Raw genomic sequence first — 19,222 nt, 5'->3', positions numbered from 1 at the left:
TAAAAGGCAATCAGGTTGGTCTGACATGACCTGCCCCTAATGAAACTGTGCCGGTTGCCCTTGAGCATTGTCCCCGATGCCGGCCCATCACAGATGTGCTCCTTGATGATCTTCTCAAAGAGTGTCCCCAGGATTGAGGTAAGACTGACGGGCCTATAGTTGCCCGGGTCCTCCCTCCTCCCTTTCTTAAAGAGGGGGACCACATTGGCTATCTTCCAATCATCTGGCACCTGGCCCAAGCACCATGAGCACTCGTAAAGCCATGCCAAGGGCTCAGCAATAACCCCTGCTAGTTCCCTCAATACCCTGGGGTGGAGAGCATCTGGACCTACTGACGTGAACACGTCCAGCCCCTCCAGAAGCACTCTAACCTGGTCCTCCTCAACCTTAGGTCTTGAGGCGTTCCCCTCGAGTCCATCTTGAAACACGGTGGGGGAGTCCCGGTCCCTGCACAAGAAAACAGATGAAGAATTTGTTATAGAGGTCTGCCTTCTCCTCTGGCGCAACCACCAGATTGCATGGCAGAGTGGAATCCACACCAGCTGTAGTAGGGTAGTCACTGCAGGGTGGGCAGGTAACAGGGATGTGGGTCCTGTCCAGGGTCCCAATGCATTGGTGGAAGTGCAGGGTGCAGAACCCCACCACCTCCAGGGGTTCATACAGCCAGATCATGATGTGCCAGAATGTCCTGGAAAGCGCTGCAGACCTTCAGGATAGCCTCCCCAGTGGTAGCCTTTCCCATGCTGAAGAGGTGGCCAACATAGCGGAGGCTGGCAGGTACAGCCAGCTCGAGCAGGGTGGTGGCCAGCCAAGTGTCTCTGGGAAGGGGCAGTGACCTGCCACCCCAGGTGTGGGTGGAACTGGTCAAGGAGCTCCAGGAAGGTGGCCTAGGCCATCTGGAACACCTCCAGCAACTGCTTGGTGTCGCAGGTGATCTGGACGACGTGCAGCCACAAGTCCTGCCTAGCTGAGCGGGCTCACAGGCAGCAGGGCTGGAGGCCCAGCACATAGACAGCAGCAGTGGCAGCATCCAGGAGCATGTCGTCAGCATCCCTGCTGGGGTCTGGGCAGCAGCACAAGGGCAGGAGGCCTGGGATAGCAGTGAACCAGGCCAGGCAGCTGCACTGGGTTGGAGGCGGGGGGAGGACGTTAGGGCTGAGACTGACGTGGGCCAGGTGGTGAGCCAGCATCATGGGCCGCATGGTGAGGAGCCTGGGGTGCTGAATGTCACGCCCGGGGCCTGGGGGGTGGAGCAGCCACATGCTGCTACCGTGCTCTGCGCGCTACTCCGGGCCAAGGAGGTAGGTGACCAGGGAACAGCATGCAGGGCTGCCTTTTAAAGATGGCCACTGTCTGCAGACACATGCACCCAGCTCCTCCAGCTCCCTCTGGGTGCTATAGGCCCAGAGGGGATGGGAGCAGATTGCTGCTAGCAAATTTGCTCCCGCATCCTGCACATGTAGATGTCTGTCAAGGGTAGGTTTATGAGTAATTTACTCTAGAGCAGTGGTCTCCAACCTTTTTATGGTGAAGATCACTTTTTGTAAGTAAAAGGCACCCTAGGATCTACGTCCCCACCTCCCCTCCCAGATAAGCTGCCTGGGCTCTGACCCCACTCACCCAGCCCAGCCCGGGTGACAGGGGGCATGGCTCAGCCCAGCCATGTGTGTCCTGCTGCTCCTGATCGTGAAGCCTGACAGACTGAGATCGACTGTCACTCTACGATCAAGATGGACTGGTTGGTGACCACTGCTGTAGAGTAAACCCACCACTTCCCACAACACATATAGACACACCTAGTAAAATGTTAACTTTCACATTCATGATGAATAGCAAAGAATAGAGGCACTGACTCAACTGTCTCCCATTATCCTGGTCAGGGACACGACAAACTTTAGAAAAACAGGAACCATTTAATGAAAAAAGCAGAGTTTTATTATGTGATTTCTGTCCATTATTCGGCATTGCTGTAAATGGCTCACATTTACTGCAACTTCTGTACAGATGTGTGGCTTTGTATCACCAGCACAGCAAATTTAAATGAAAAAATAAATGTTCAACAATTCCACACAAGATTTTACAGTCCAACATTTCACTGAGTAGGTGAAAACTACAGAATTGTTACTACAGAATTATTCGGCATGAATAAAAAACTACAACTTTTATTTTTTAAACAGGAGTCACTGGTTTTAATTTTACACTGTTTAAAATTACTGTGATAAAAAATAATGAAAAAAGCTTTTTTTTAATAATGCCATACACCAGTATGATATAGGATTTGTCCCCATTATATATCTTTTGTTTAATATACAAAATAGAATAATGACACACTTGAATCTATGCTGTTAGCAAGTTAGTTTGGAGGTGGGGGATATTTTCATACACACAGCCTTTCATCAGAAAATAGAAGCCTCTTTGCATTTTTTTTAAGAATTTTTTTTTAAGGAGGCTTTATTCCTTCCTGAAAATGTGGTTCCTATGTTGGCTTGCCAATGCCTGGCTGCAGACTGGACAAATGATGAAGCTCAAGTAATATATTATACATACGATCCTCTTACAATTTCTCTCCTAGGGCCTGGTCCTGCAGTCCTCACGCACACACGTGATTTCACTGAAGCGTGATGAAGGGAAGCAGGATTTTGTGGACTTGTCTAGGCATCTCCTCCTCACCTGTTCTCAAAACCTTTGAGAGACTAAAGAGGCTACTTCCAGGTTGGCACTTACTCTCAGACGTGCTCCCTCTCTTACTAGTTGCAAAACTCTTAATAGATTCCAAGTGGATTTGTGTTGTACTTTGGGTGACAACCATATTGTATAAGGTGATGGTACCTCCCCTCTGCATCTTCTTCATGCCCTGGCTTATCTTATGTAAGGCCATTCCTATCGGTTTTCATGTGCAATAACAAAATATAGTATGTCTCCAGGACCATTCACGTGCATCTCTAGAAACATCCACGTGTCTCCCGCACTATGCGATAAGGCACTGAAGAGACAGAAGTCAGGATTCTTCCTGCTTTATCCAAAGTGCAGATTTTTCCCAGCGCTGAAAGGACTAATTCTACATTAAACATGTACTGCCCGCTGCTTGCTATGCTTCTACATTTAAAATGGAGCAAGTTGAAAACTTTATAACAGCACAAACAGAATGAATCTCTCTCCCAACATCCCAGTTTTCTTCTTTCCTTAGACCCATAACCAAAGAATGAACATACAGGCATAGCAACCAAGAGTGAAAGCCTCTTTCCTGCCAAGTTCTTAATTCTCCCAAGGTCAGACTATTTTGTTCATGTACATTTCGGTTGGCAAACAACAGCACATACCTTTGTCCACACACACATACACACAGATTTCTTGAGAGCTCAAATTGAGGTATCTGGGATAAAAATGAAAGATTAATGCACGGAGCTTCTCAGTTTAAGTTTTAAAACATTCTCTGAAATAAGAACATTTTTAGAGCTCTTTTTCTTTTTTTTAAAGAGCTGTTTTAAAACCAAACACTAGGATTTTCCTAACCGTATTCCAAACAGGTAGCATAAATATTTTCATCCAATTCGGTTGAAAACTGAAGTTAAAATACTTGCTGAAGTCTAGCTTAACTGTTACAAAATGTACATAACTCTTTATAGATCATTGAAAGAGAACAGAATTACTTTTTTTATTAAATGTGATATTTTACTCCAAAAGTACTGAATACAATATCTTTTTTAATAGGTATAATATTCAAAAAGAGATTTAAGAAAGGATGAAAATTTAGTTTCCTATTTCACTTGGAAACAAACTTTTGTTGCACTATAGAAATGTATTAGTGTATTGTGAACAACCTATGCTCTATATTTACATATTGCTGGTACCTGTATGCGTATTATTGCCAATTTTTAAGCTGTTTTTGCTATGATGTGTGAGGCTGTATATGAAATTAACCCCATATGTTCGGTGGTGCATGCATGCGGGCATAAACACCCCTTTTTACTTTACATTTTTTGCAGTGGAGGTCAAGTAAATCCACAAAGTTTGCAAATTTACTACTGGAATGTGAAGGGTAACCAAAAATAGCAGGTGGAAGTATAACACCCATGTTCCAGCCTGCGCTTTTATACGGTGATTTGATGGATAGAAAATCCAGCCCTAGGAAAACCCACTAAGTATCAGCTTCTTCCTTTTAAACCGAGTACCTCTTTGGATACCTAACATCACTACTGCCAGGACTAATACTTCCAGACAAACCACAACTTGTATGGGTTACCATTCAGCATATTTGTGACCCCTACAAAAAATATAATTACATGTGTCATGATAAAGCGATCTGTCATCTAAAAATCATTCTTATTATACACTATACAAGCTATTTTACAATCATTTCATAAATTGCTTTTAAAGCTGCAGTAGCCCTTCCCTTCTCAGATTAGTGAATGTATATACCAATTATACATATTTGAAACTATAACTAAATATAAAAATATATTAGACGTTTCATAGTTTATCATTTAGAGGATTTATTTCATTTCTATTACACAAATAATCTGGCCACTTTGAATAAAAATCAAATTTTAGAGTGGCTTAGGAAATATTTTATTTTTCTGTTTACAGAAAGTTGTAAGGTGCGCGTAGAAAAGGCTACTACAGCTTCTAAATTGTTTAAAATATAATTATCAATGGCAACAAGGAGAAATTCACAAGACCTATAGTAATTTTATGGCACACTAGTATTCGATATGAAGGGATGTAGCCTTACAAAGACAAGTTTGACATACAACTCTAAACCACAAAATCAGTAGCAGAACCTTCCTGCTCTCCAGGAAAGAAGATGAACCGATCAGTGACAGATGAACATGTGACAATAGGTGTCTAACTGCACAAGTATGGGGTCTGCATATCCAGAGAGTTACAATTTGTTAGTGCGGTTGGTCTGTTTTACTGCCTGCATGAAGATAAACATCTAATTGAAGAAAACACTTCTAGAACCAATACAACAAAAAAAAATATAGGGCATAATTGCAAATCTCTCTCTCAAGTCAACAATTTCTTTTCTATATAGTTTTGTATAATGAGAAATTTAAGTGTATAGAAAATGTGAGTTTCTCCACACAGAAGTAAACTTGTTTTTTAAGCTATGCATATTTTCCTGAAAGTTTCCTGATGGGCAGTCAGGACTGATCTTGGCGTCAATGCAGCCCAGACTCTTATAGTTATGGCTGTTGCGTTATATGCAAAAATCAGGTTTGCTTTTGTATAAAATAACCTGCTCATTTACATCCAGTTAGGCCTCAGCTACTTTTCTATGAATCTGCATATCCAACACATTGTCGCATATACCAAAAGTATGTTTCATTCATATCTATCTAGGTTACATTTGACAGTTCTTATCCCCCCCATCCTCCCACCCTAAAAAAATGCCAAATTTTTACGGTCATCTCGACAGTTGAAAGCAATCAGGTTAGAAAAGCCAACCCATTTTTGTGTGAATATACTCAAGGATTAATGTCTAGAGGTCATTTAGGAAAGCTAAGAGCTGCCCCACCTTAAAAAAACAGCTGTACATTAGGCATCTTGAAGTATTACAAAAAAATCATGTAAGAAAAAATGAGCAAGCCTAGTTCACGGTATATAAAGTTAAAGGAAATTGCTAAAACCAGACAGTAATAGCTATAAAAGGCACAACTTCCCTTTTCTGATATACACTTGTAAACTTTCTTCAGGTTACATGCATAAACCAAAACGCTACCTTAATTTAAAAAAAAAAAAAAAGGAAAAGAAGAGAGGGGGAGGGAAGGGGAAATACAGGGAAAAGAAACCCCAAAACACTTTACTGAAAAAAAAAAATCTAGAAAATGTTATCCCACCAACTGCAGAAAGTCCTAGCAAAATGTTCAAAACACAGGCTCTGAACTTGGCACTGGTGGCTTGGATGCATCCACGAATGTTGCACTGGAGGAGAAACACAATGCCTGACAATAGCAGTTCATTTCCTTTCCCCTCCCTCCCCCAACTCTTCTAAGCATTCAATGTGAGAAATCTGCTGCTTCTATAGCCTAAATCTTGGCCCTCTGTAAACCACATGTAGTGCATAATTACAAAAGAAACACCATTGCAAGGACAAAATTAACAAATCTGATAGTTTGTACAAAAAAAAGCTATAATTTGACTTTTTCTTAAGGCAACCCTTTTTTTGTTAAGGCAGTCACTTTTGATGAAATAAGAGCTTCTTGATATTTCCATTTGAATATTTTGGTATCTGATTGCTGATGATTTCGGCCAACATCTCGGGGAATTCAATACTCATGGATTTATCCAAAAACGTTTGGAAGCAAAAGTTCAGAAGATTTTCAACCACCTACAAGTGATAAAAGAGAAGTTAGTCTCACACGAAAGCACAGTGAAGCAACATTGACTTAGTGTAGCATTTCATCAGTCTAAGCTGCTGTCAAGAAAAGACTGCTACTGGTGCCAGAACTAACCTGCTTGAAGCCTGCTTGGGTCTCTCCCCCATAAACTCAATTTAGCCACAGCACCACTGAGCACCCCACTGAAGGGTAAATTGCTCCATGCTACTGTGACTAGACTGTTACAGGGTTTATAAAACTATAACAGGTTTCTTTTGCCTTACGCTATGAAAACTACTGACATCAAAATGACTTGAATGTAGGTATTACGTGAAGTTTTTAAGATAATTAAAAGTATGTTTTCCATAAATCTGACATTTGCTTTCTACCCACAAGGTCACTTCACACCTCCCACTACTAGTACGTAGACTCTTAAAACTAAAAATCTAATTGTTGCATGATTCCCTTTTAAAGGGGAACAAACAGCTTTTGATCTACTGAACTTCAAAACAGAAGGTTAAAAGCAATTTCTACCACCCTGAAAGTTCGAACACAAAAACGTGTCTTCTCGATGGATGGGTTCCTTGAAAAGTTTCTTTTTATAACTGCTTCAGCAAATGCAAACTTTTTACTTCAACAGCTCCAATCAGGTTTCAACAGCAGAGTGTCTCTGCACAAGCTTTTCTATGAAGAACGTTTAAAAGTGAACATTTTTAAACTTACTTCATGCATGGAATCCAAAAGCTTAGTCAGTTGATAAAACCGCTGCCAGTTCTGGCTCGAGTTCCCTTCTCTCTTCACTATGGCTTTCCCCAGCTCTTTAATGTATGTCATACGAATTTCTTCAAACAAAGCTTGACTTTTCAGGCCCTCCTTAGGAACTGAAACATTGAAATGTAGCTGTAACATTCCCATTTAGCAATCCTGGGCTGATGCTTGTGTTACGTGTTGTTACAGAAAAGCCCCCTTTGCATTAGTTACACAAAAAACCCTGAAGGGGAACAGAGCTTGGCAGTCTAAAACCCCATATTTAGATATTAAAATTTGGGTCACTGTGACAAGTATGTTGCGCAGACTCCACAGATTGGCAGCCCCACCAGTTATTAAGGTTGTCTGACATTTTTCATTTCTATAAAACTATTTGTGATGAAGGCCTGCTGCCATCTGAATTTTTAAAAGCTCTAGCGCTCCCATGCCTTGAAGCACAGATGGCTGGGGGTGGCCTTTTTATCAGGAGTGGGTATTTCACCATTTCTGTAAAAATCTGCCCAGACTTTGTTGAGTTATAAGCCTTTGAAGAAAAAGTTACAATTCACGTGTGCAATGGAGGCCTGATAGATTTGCAGCTTAGGTCCCCAAAGGCTTCTTTTGAATTGGGCAAGTTTCAGCTAAGCAGAACTTTCCTGCATTTGTTACTGCATTTCTGAACTGAAAGCAAATAACAAATGTAACTCTTTTATTGCTCCCGATATCCACTCTCCCTCTCCTTCCATGGCTCAGACCAGATGAAGAAGCTGCCTGAATTAAATGTGGAGGAGGAGGATCTGGATCTGGACCTGGACAGGAGGTGGGAGAAGACAGGGATAAAGTCTCAGATGGAAAGTCAGACTGATACTGGAAGCTGAAGTAGGGGAGAGAGACTATGACTAGCTGGACAAGGACACCCAGGCTGGGACCTGTGGAGAGGCAGAGGAGACTTGCAATAGTTGGGCAAGAAGGCTGACACAAGAACCTGAGCTTCTGGAGTAGGAGACAGACCAGATGAGGAAGCAGGGAATGGGAACTACATGGACCAGGAACCAGAGGAACCAGGGAAAGGTGGGCATGGTAGAGGAGAAAGATCTGATATGGAGGTAGGGGAGGGGAGGAGAAACTAGAACGGACTGAGATTGGACAAGCACCCTGAGAAGGGGTACAAGAAAGACCAATTTAATGTAGACTTGGGCAAGGAAACGAGCTAGCTGAGAGACTGAGAGGAGAGACTGGGACTGGCTAAACAAGGGGACTGAGCACAAAAGTCGGCAGCATGCAGACTCAGTCTGATTAGATTACAGAAACGGGAACGGGACAAGGAGCTGCAGGCAGGGAAGTGACAGGACTCAGAGACAGACTGGAGGAAAAGGCATCAAATCTTAGACACTAAAGCTAAGTACTGACATTCAGGGGTGTTAGGGGAAGGTTAAATTGATTCAAAATGGCTGCCCAATATCGGGTAAATCAGGGTGGAGAGGGAAAGCCAGGTGGCTGAGAGTCCAGAAGACTGGAGGAGATCGGGGGTCCACTGGGGGGTGGGGGGTAGGTGCAACCCATGAGGGGTAGGGGGAAGGTGTGACCTGCAGGTGAGGTAGGGGGAAGGCATGACTTGTAGGTGGGGTAAGGGGGGCAGGCATGACGTGCGGCGGGTATGGGGGAGGGGAGGTGCAACCTTCAAAGGGGGGCAGGCACCATCTGTGGGTGAGGTGGGGTCCCCCCCAGCAAACCTACACCCCATCCCTCCTGCTCCTCCGCCAACAGAACAGACTTGCTTGGGTCCGGCACCAGCGAATGCCGATAAAATCAGCTGCACCCAGAGCAGTTTGTGGCATGGGTGTTGAGAGGACTGGTTGGTCAGAAGAGGGGGGGGTGCAAAAATAGACCAGTGCGGGGGGAGGGCAGAGTGAAAAGAGCAGCCCTGGAGCTGGGGCCAGCAGTGGTTGGGTTTTCACAGCCCCGGGGCTGCGCAGGGAAAATGGACAGAATTTCCACGCACCAGTCTGACCTAAATCAAATGAGTCTGGTACTACGTAGATTCAGGTTTTTCCTAAACTGGGCTCTCCAATTTTTAGACCAGTTTGTGTCCATGGAACTTGTACACAATTACAGGTTTAGACTGATTGCTGGTCACTAGGATTGGGTCTGTAAGTGTAAGGTCGGCACTAAGATGAGCTAAGTTTAAGTTGGGTGGCCAGTTTGAACCTGATTTAACCTCCCCAAATATCTGTACTTAGCCTGAAAACAAAATCTCATCCAGAGCCTTGATTGGAACTCATGATTCCTTGCGTGGCTGTTCCTACGGTGTCAGCAAACAACTATAAACTCCTCTGGCCTATATATCATCAGTCCATATAAAGGATGGCGTATAAAGGGATATAGATCAAGGATGGCACCTAAGTCCTGATGTCAGCTGCCCTATTAACGCAAGTGAAAAGGCCTGTGCAAGAGATCTAAAAGTCTGAATTCTTTTGATAATCCAAAGGGGAGTCAGTTGATACTTAAAAAAATATATGTCACACACAAGCACACTCCCTTCTCTCTTTTCAGGTTGTAAAGTGAAGCACTCAAAAGCCAGGAAATGCCAGTATTTCCTGTGCAGCCTACATCGGCCCCCCTTTATGATGATACTGGCATTAATTCCATAGTTGTTTTTTATTTTTTCCACAGAACCTCTGTCTGATCCAGTGTACTAGACTGAGGCTCTGCAGGCTTACACACAGTATCATTAAGCACACATTACAGTATAGTAGCATCCAAAGGTCCCAGTTAAGTCCCATTCTATATAGTACTGTATGAGTTTATATTACAGTCTGGCCTAGCTTCCTTACACACATGGGCACATGAATTCCAGCAGCAGTATGTATATCATTTATAGGATGGTATATGATGATCCTGGAAATGGTTGCTATAACACTTAAAGAGTTTGCTGGCAGCTGTCTCATGAATTCAGGCCTCAAAAAACACACAGAAGTGTGGAGCTCAGAGACTGTGAATGCTTCCTTTCATAAGAACCTTTGTCCCAGTTTTTGGATTTGAAAGCAAAGTCTGCGCTGGGTCTGCTGCCAATATGCCGAGGTGAACTGCTCATGGAATATCTGTGCGCTCTCCAACGGAATAGCGAGGTGCTAATAATGGCAACTTACCTCTGCTTGATACTTCTGCTAAGTAAATTTATTACCTCACTACATCACAGTAGACACAGTGCTCTGTTATAAAATCTTCCTGTATTTACAGGGCAAAAAGCCTAAGACTACAGCATTACTATTTGCTTACAAGATTTATCATCAACTAAGCAAAACACAAAAAACGTAATGAATAGTTCAGCCACTCCTGTAATACTGACATTTAACCCTTGCTGAGCAGGAAGTTAAATTTAGTCATACAAGGTGCGTCTAAACGTGTCATTAGGGTGATGTTTCTGCACCATGATTTAGTACTTTTGGAAGTATGAAATCATGGCGCAGTAACAACTCATGCTGCTCCATACACGCAATGCATAGTTATTTTTAGCAGCTACTTCGCCGTAGTGGCGTGCTATATCGGACGTTATATCACCATACTGCTTAGCTACAGTGACATAACGTCACGTGTAGATGCGCCCATATAAACTGGTTGTTGAAGAAATCTCTATTTTTATCTTATCATTACTTGTAAGCCATCCACAATGATGTTTTTAGGCATTAGAGTAAAAAATGCCTTATTTTGCTCCAGAAAAGCTACTCCCATCATGTCTCAATTTATCATGAATATTCAGCTCATCTGGAAATGGGTCACGTGCATGGGCCTGGGAATTATAAGAAAAATCTTTCGGCCTGACTATACCATGCAAGAGATGCATAACTAAACATAATGAAGTAGTGTCACAACCTCCAATCATGCAGTTAGCATGAAAAAAGTGATGGGTTTATTTAGATTTTCAATTCTATTTTCATTACTTAAAAGGCATTTCTTTTTGCTTCAGTTTTATTCGACTTTTAATTTTTCTAGCTGGTGGTTTCAGACAAATGTTCTCTCAAATCTTGTCATCACTTATACGAAATCCCTGCCATTGTCTTGCAGTGTGTATTGTTTCAGTATACACGGTATGATCAAGTTTACAGGATTATGCAGGTGAAATGTTATGTCGAGGGGGAGGGCGGTTGCCAGCATGAAGGGATGCCAGCAAGATGACTGGTTACAAGCTGTAACATCAAATAGCTTGTATCTGATGACTGAAAGGGCTGCCTGTTGTGTGGCACTGCCCCTCTCCACCAATCAGCGACAAGAGGTGGGGCTATAGCCAATCAGCAGTGAGGGGCAGGGCCACCGGGGCCCTTTGACCAGAGGCATGGGGGCGCCACCATGATCAGCCCATGAAAATGGATGATAGAAGCACGGTGATCGATAGGGATACAGCACAGAAAGTGACCATGGTTAAGAATGCATGTGTGCTGCTTTATATTAATATAATTTTATTCCTTAATTTAATCTCCTGCATAATGCAGACCATAAATTTAACCCAGCCTATTTCTTAGCACCCCCTTTAGAAAGATCCAAAAGTAGGATTTAATGACTTCAAGTGAAGATAAATCTCCTACGTTTTCTAGGTAAGTTGTCCCAGTGGTTAAATCCCTTTTGCTGTTAAAAATCTGCACCTTTCCAGTACCCAAGTAGGACTTGCAAATGTATTCCCACCTGATTCCACTCCTGCTTCTCCCCCCAACCCCACCCACCATTTTGACCTTCTTTATTTACGAAAAAATATTCTTCCTAATCCAGCTCTCTGGAGGCAATTTGAAGGAACCAAAGCATTTCAGCTAAACTTAGTTAATCACTTTTCCCATCTAGCTTTCATTCATCTAGAGTTGCCCTACTGGATTGGCACTTGCTTGCACAATTTTTTCCAAGGATTTTCTTAACACATACCTAGCTGCACCCAGTAGTTATGGAATTCCAGGCTTGCAGATCAGCATACTTTTCAAAGAGTTACAATTTTGAATCTTGAAACAAAACTGCCTGCATGCAACCTTCTGAATATACAGTTTGCAATTTAGCACAAGGCAGATTCAATCTGATGATGTATTCAGTTATATAGGTCAGAAGCAGTCCCCTCAATGGTGCCAAACTAACAATGCTGCAAGTATGGTACTTTAATTCAGCGAGGTACTCATTGTTTTGGCTTTAGCTCTGGGTAATAATATTAAAGTAATACACTCCCCCCACAGCCCCAATCTCAAGTTAGAAAGTGGCATCCTTCACATATATATTGTAATTGTCTACTTACTTGTAGAAAGAAGCAGCAAGGTTTTCATGCAGAGATATTCTTCATATGAAACTTGAAGCCGTGATAACTCCCCAGCAACCATAAGCATATTTTTGCACTGTTCATACATACATGGCAGGCTCATTCTCTGTCTTAGAAATTAAAACATAAAAAAATCAAGTAAGTAAGATGTCTAGCTTCCCATATTTTCATGAGGAAGATGGGCACTGAGAGAAGGGCTGAAATACTATTGTCCATACTAAACACTCAGCAAAAGACTTTGCTTTCAATTGCTGAATTCATGTGGGACTGATATCCCGTAGGCCTGTGTGAAGCAGAAAGTATTCACTTCAGATTCGGATTCGGCGATTTGCAAGGACAGTGATTCAAATCTCTGTCCCAATTCAATTTGGCCGAATCTGAAGATATTCGGCACTGAATCTTACTTGGCCATAGACTATACAGGCAGGCAGTGTTGGTGGGAGCAGCTGGATGAGCCCCAGCTTGAGCCGGCAACCTCAGGAGAAGCTGTGGGTCGTCCGGCTGTTCCCCTGGCTGGCTCCTGCCGGGGCGAGGCAGGCAGTGTTGGCAGCTCTGGGAGAAGTTGTGAGGGCTAGGGGGAATGATTGGGGAGCTGGAGGGAATGACTGGGAGCTGAGGGATGGAACTGGGAGATAGGGAATTGAACTGGGAGCTGTGAGGAATGATCAGTGACTTCTCTCCAGCTCCTGGTTTGATTCCCCAGTTTCAGGTTCAACCCCACAGCTCCCAATCATTTCCCACAGCCCCCATGGCTTCTGGGGCTGCTGGCTCAAGCTGCAGCTTGTCCGGCTGCTCCCCCGGTTGCACAACCCCCCCCCACTGGGGAGAGGCACTAGGCAGTACCGGCAGGAGTAGCTGGGAGAAGCTGCGGCTCGTTTGGCTGCTGCCCTGGTTGCCCCACCTTGCCGGGATGAGGCAGGCAGGGCTGGGAGCCCTGGGAGAAGCCAGGGGGGCTGGGGGAAATGATTGGGGGGTTGGGGGAAATGATCAGGGAGCTGGGGGATCGAACCAGGAGCCTGGGCAAGCCCCCAATCATTCCCCCCAGCTCCCAGTTCAATTCCCCAGCTCCCCAATCATTCTTCCCAGCTCCCAAGCATTCCCCCAGCCCCAGCAGCTTCTCCTGGGGCTGCCAGCACTGTCTGCCTCGTCCCGGGGGGGTGGGAGAGAGAGAACAGCCAAGGCAGAAGCTGAATGAGCCAGTTTCTCTCAGCTGCTCCCACCGGTACTGCCTAGTGCCTGCCTGTACAGTCTGAGGCTTCCGATTTAATTCAGAGAAATTAATGGGTCTCCTGATTCAATTTGGATTCAGATGTTTGGCCGCCAAAATGGCCAAATCTCCTCTGAATCGAATCGGCTACCGAAGCTTTGCACAGCCCCAATATCCCCCTCACTGAACGTAAAGAGTGGTCTGGGAGTGAAAGGGAAATTAATTTTTAAAGTCTCACTTGGTATTGTGGGAGGCAAATGTGGTTTCACAACAGGTATTTAGGGTAAGCTGGGGCACCCAATCAGTAGTATGCCAGACCTACTAGTTGCCAAAAGACAACTTTTGAGAGCTCCCCACAAACTCAAGGTAACAATTCGGTTCTGAAGTTATTTGACAGATTTATCAGATCTTCAGCAGTCCTAAAGCATTTGCAATTATCATTCAGTGGACTACAAGTGAAACAACATATTAATACTGAGATTTTTCAAGGGGCCCAAAAGAAGGACATTTCCAACTGTATCTTCCTCTCATACCTTTGAAAAGCTCAACCAACACTTCTTATTTGATCACTAGTATTATGTCACCGCTGTCTCTTTAGGGTAACTCCTTCAGCTACTGCTTAGTTTAGTCTTTCATTTGCAGACCCCTAAAAAATTTCAGATGGAGGTGCAGGCACCTTTGGAAATTTTGAATAGAGGTGCAGACCCCTCTGAATTGTAAGTGTGGGTATTCACATACTTTTGACTGATCATAATCATCTTTTGGAGACCCCTTATTACTAATCCTATGTTCTTTGAAAGTTTGCAAAGATGCCCAAGATACCAAGTAAATGATACTATGGTAATAGTGATTACATTAAGCAGTATTATCTTAACATTATTTTAAAAATAAATAAGACATAATCTGGTTTTTAATAATGGTTTTGCAGGTGGTGCTGGGCAACTGGAGGAAAATCTTGAAAAACCACTGAATAGGAATCACTAAGTGGTGATCAATATTTACATATTTAACTTTCCCCATATTCTCTATTTTTAATAAACATTGCATCAAGACAGTTCCTAACTGTGCTGCTGTTTAGTCTCTTAACCTACATAAATAATCCTTTTTAGATGCATGATTACAAACATTTGCTATGAATATGGCATTCACAGGAACACAATCTGAAGTGTGGCCCAACCACTGAGATAATGAATTTTAGCAAGGGGTAGAGAAGAGAAAAAATTCATGTGTGCCATTTGTGAAAAGACCAATAGAAAATAGTGCTCGTGGAAAATTGTTTCAAATATGGCTTCAAAATTTTCCACAAGGTATTAGTTTATTCTTTTTTCTTTCAACACTTGTCTCTTTCAACACAGCTCTTTTTCAACTGTTCTTCAATTTTTATTGAAGAACTGCTAATTCTCAGCATAAAACAAAAACAGGACATGGATAGGAAGTTGTCCCATTTTCTTCAAAGATAGCATTTTTTCAGCTATCCTCTAAAAGGGAATTACACAGTGTGTACTTAGAAATGGATTAATCCGAGGAAGCGTGTTCCATAAAGAGACAACCAACAACGCAGGAAGAACATGAAGTGAGATGAGCAATAGGATGATGTAGCTGATAGAAAGAAACACAATTCTGTTTTAAACTTAGTACGAACAAATCTGTATAAAAGCCTAGGAAAATCTTTGGTTTCAAATGCACATTGTTATACAATGTCTTTCAAAGAATAAGGCTACTATATTGCTGGAAGCCTGTATAGCCCTGGAAACTCTAGCACAGGGCTGCCCAACTTCTAAGGGTCCAGGCAGCACCAGCAAGGGCCACACACCACATGAACAGCACCAGCAGCAGCCACAGCTCTCCTAGGCTGCATGCCCCATGCACATGCAGGCAGGCTCCTTCCACACCATTGTACTGCGGGTGCATGTGTGGGCGCTCCCCTCTACTGCACCACCCATGCATGTGGGTGCCCTCCACCCTGCTTTACCAAGCACACAGGGAGGTGCTCCCCTACATCTCCACCTCACCCTTTTCTCTCTGTCATATCCCCTGTGGCAGTGTGCTGCAGGGTGCCAGTTCCCCCAGCACTATGGCCTGTATTGTGCTGTGCAGGGCTGTCCTGGCCCCTGGGGCATGCAGCAGAAGCTGGGGGAGGACCAGGGAGTCCTGAGCCCCTGGCTGCTGCTGAAGCCAGAGTAAGAAGGGCAGTGGCGGCCAGGCAGGAGCCTAAGAGCAACATGTTACCCACCCACTGTGGGCCGCATGTGGTACGTAGGCCAATCCATTGGACAGCCCTGCTCTAGCATAATGCCAGAATGTAATGACCCAGCAGGAGCTGAAAGAATACACAGTACACTTAAAATGCAACAGGCCACATTAGGACAGGAAATAAACATTAGGACGTTCAGCTGTTCTGCAGACACTTGGCATAAAACTAAGCGTACTCTATTTGGCTAATTTTCTGCTGTGCCCTTCAGGTTGTATCAAAAGGCATTTTAAACAGTAATTTAAACTCATTCCATGACAAGGCTCAGCAGTTTTCCTCATGTAAAATATTACCATTTCTGGGCAGACGGTTAAAATAAATATTATGAAATGGGCATGTTATTTATTTCCATCTATTATAAATGCACCCATCAATACATGGCTGAATGAGTGTACAAAGCCATACACAAAATCTAATATTGCCAAAATGAAGCAAAATGCAGTCCCCCAAAAACACACCCCACCTTCCTTCACACAGGTCTGAGTAAACAGATGAGCTCTGCACTGTCCTGAAGGGCAACAACTCAGGCTGTGTCAGAATAACAGCGAAGCTAATTCAGTGGATAGTCCACAAAACTAGAAAACAGTCTGGGAACGGGTCCCAGACATTCCACTCAGAGAGCTCCTGGCAAGAGCGCATCAGATGATCTCAGCTGCCACATTGATGCATGGGGGAGGGAAGGTGGTAAAAAAAGGGCTGCCTTCAAGTGATACAGAAAGGAACCAATGTGAAGTCAGGACTCCTGAGTTCTTCACTAGCTCTACCTTTATTTGCTGTGTGGCTCTATGTAAGCCATTTAACAGAGTTATGAGTTCATTTATCCGCAATTAACCTGGATTTTATTCTTAACAAGAGTCGCATGTTTTAATTTTTGAAAATTCTTGAAAAGCAGCACCAGTCAGAAAAGGATGGATTATATTATAATGGACACACAGAAAGGCAGAGGTCTGACAAAGTATATCATCCCAGTCAGACTAGAAGTAGAGAAGTCCACAGCATATGGCAGAATAACTACAGGTTGGTTGCTCTGCGATTACAGTGTAATTAAATTGTAGTTTTACTTTGCAATGTGCAATTAGCACCATTCTATAAGTGGAGGGTTAACTAGACAGCTGATTCACTTATCCCTTGGACAATATTCTTGCTTTGGTGGAGATTTTAAAGTTAGCCTGGGTTGGGTCACTTTCCTGTTTCTTATGAATCAAATATTCCTTAACCTTTCGATCAGCTACAGTATAAAGGAACACACTGGGATGTTCCTTAACAATCAAGCATCACAGTGTTTATAGTCAGCTGCCAATCTCATGTTGTTCACCAATTAGCCCAGAAAAGTAGTATGCTGTATGCTTCAAACAACAAAATGATGGGCCAATCTCCAAAAGCAAAAATGGGATATTAACCGGTGGAGGACTACAGCTACTGACTGCCCAACGTGATCATTAACATAAAATACATTAATACCAGTAGGAAACCCCAGCTCTCATTATACATACAGCTATCCAGTGAGTACTAAATTATATACCTACTTTCCTGTATGAGGTCGTAGCATCTGGATGTCATATTTACTATGTCTAATAAAAACATATGTGCTCCTAATAATAAGATAACTTAGTTACTCAGACTATAATGTTCTCTTTTAAAAATTATTTAGCATTCTGGAAATCACCTTTGCACAGAAAATACAAATTGAGTTAAAGGCTATAAAAATTTATACTTCAAAGGCACATAAGGTTTTCATGGGATGCAAGAAGGTGATAAAAGCATGTGCTTTTCAGACTCTGGTATGAGTCACTTGGTTCTATTAAATCTATGAAAGATTAAAATCAGTAAACAAAGTACCAGTGACTCTGAACAACAGAGTCTGCTGATCCCACAGCTGGAGTTGAAAATATATATTTTTAAGAGAAATAGTTTTAGGAAAAAGAAAACTGTTAAAAGCATTTCCTCTCAAACATAATACATGTTTACTCTTTTTTTCACTTAAAGGCAGTACCAATGCGTCTTAGTGCATATAACAACACTGTAGGGACAAATGAAAAAGAGGTGTAGCCTCAGACCTATGCAGAGAGAACTACTGAGGTGGTGAGCTTGGTAAGAGAAGACTTGCAGCAGGTGTGCTATACACCAGTTTCTGGGAACAACATGGTTTGCAACTGTTGATGTACAACTGGAATGCCTTTTCTCAGAGATAAGAGCTGAAATCCATTAATGCTGGCTCTAATATAAAATGTCTATAAAAAATTGTGGCAATTATGATGCAGTATTATTCAATAAAGGCTTTTACAGTCCCCAAAATACTAAAATAAGGCCTCGAGTTTTAGATACATTGGGCTTCCAAGCTTCCTTCCACCTTTTGTTTTTTTCAGGTTTCAGGATGTAAAATGATGGAAACTGAAAATTAAAATATTAATCTGGCAAAGAGTACAGCTCCCACATGGGAATAAGTGTGAGTGGGAAGAAATGGCTACTTTATGCACTAGGAGACTAACCCATGTTTATTCAATTTAATGGGAATTTCTCTTGCTGTGTACATGAGTTCAAATAGTCTGGAAGTATTCTCCCAGTTTTGTTCTTCTGGTAGAAAAACTTATCCAGAGACGCCTGAACAGACTTTTGAATGCTGAGCTCTTGAAGAGTAGAGATGCTACACAGCCAGGGGTGTGTCTTCCTGGAAGGAGGGGGAGGAGAGGAGGGGCTTGAGAGCAAAGCACTCTGGGATGCTGGAGAACTATGCTGTGAATCTACTCAAATGTTCATAGATGTTCACTCTCCCAGGAGAAACTCTCCTGGGAGTGACTTAATCCTGGTTGTTTCCAAAATTTGTTAATTCTGGAACAGACATTTTTACTCTGGGAGAAAAATCCTGAACATCTGTAAACTCATGGCTTCCCCTGGGTGAACAATGACTCTGCCAGGAGGAACTGAATGTCTCTATATGATCTCTGTTGACTTCACAGAAAACTGGATCAGGCTACAATGTAACCAGCTTGTCGCTTAGAGCTTCCTTTCTCTTTTGCTTAAAATTCACCACCATCAGCTTGAATGGGATCTCTAAAAATCAGGAGCTTAGGTGAAAGTCTTTGGCCCTACTGCACTCGTGCACAAATGGAGCACTGCCTGAATGAGAAGCTACTGACTTCCTTGTTCTGCCTTACCAAACAAACAGTATGCTAGCCTGGCTACAGAATCTAGATACAGTTGTTTAGCTGATGAAGGCTGGGTACAGGGGAAGTTTTGGGTTTTCTTTTTTTAAGAAGATAAAGATAGAACCCCTCCACCAGAAAACAACGAAGCAAAAATTTTAAAAAGCATATTTTACAGATAGAAATAAATTACATGTATGCACACATGGAATATCTGAGCGTACTATTTTCTACTTTTATTAAAGTTTTGTAAAAAAAATCCTT

At 42.8% G+C, this 19,222-nt stretch overlaps 1 protein-coding gene across 4 annotated transcripts in view; it reads right to left on the bottom strand.

Annotated features, from left to right (window-relative positions):
• Positions 1–1,912: 1,912 nt before the first annotated feature.
• The window catches only part of NR3C1 (nuclear receptor subfamily 3 group C member 1), a 136,839-nt gene continuing 119,529 nt past the window's right edge, over positions 1,913–19,222 (bottom strand). For 3 of the 4 annotated variants that reach the window (XM_014597503.3, XM_019478335.2, XM_019478334.2), the window contains exons 7-9: positions 12,337–12,467; positions 7,044–7,201; positions 1,913–6,331 (exon numbers count right to left, since the gene is read on the bottom strand). In XM_014597503.3, the coding sequence (XP_014452989.1) occupies positions 6,179–6,331; positions 7,044–7,201; positions 12,337–12,467 (442 nt within the window). In that variant the 3' untranslated portion in view covers positions 1,913–6,178. 4 annotated transcript variants of the gene reach the window in all.

The sequence above is a fragment of the Alligator mississippiensis genome, chromosome 9 (genome assembly GCF_030867095.1).
Source record: "Alligator mississippiensis isolate rAllMis1 chromosome 9, rAllMis1, whole genome shotgun sequence".
NCBI classification, from domain to species: Eukaryota; Metazoa; Chordata; order Crocodylia; family Alligatoridae; genus Alligator; species Alligator mississippiensis.
The sequence above is the reverse complement of the archived record's forward strand: the minus strand, read 5'-3'. Positions and strand labels throughout refer to the sequence as shown.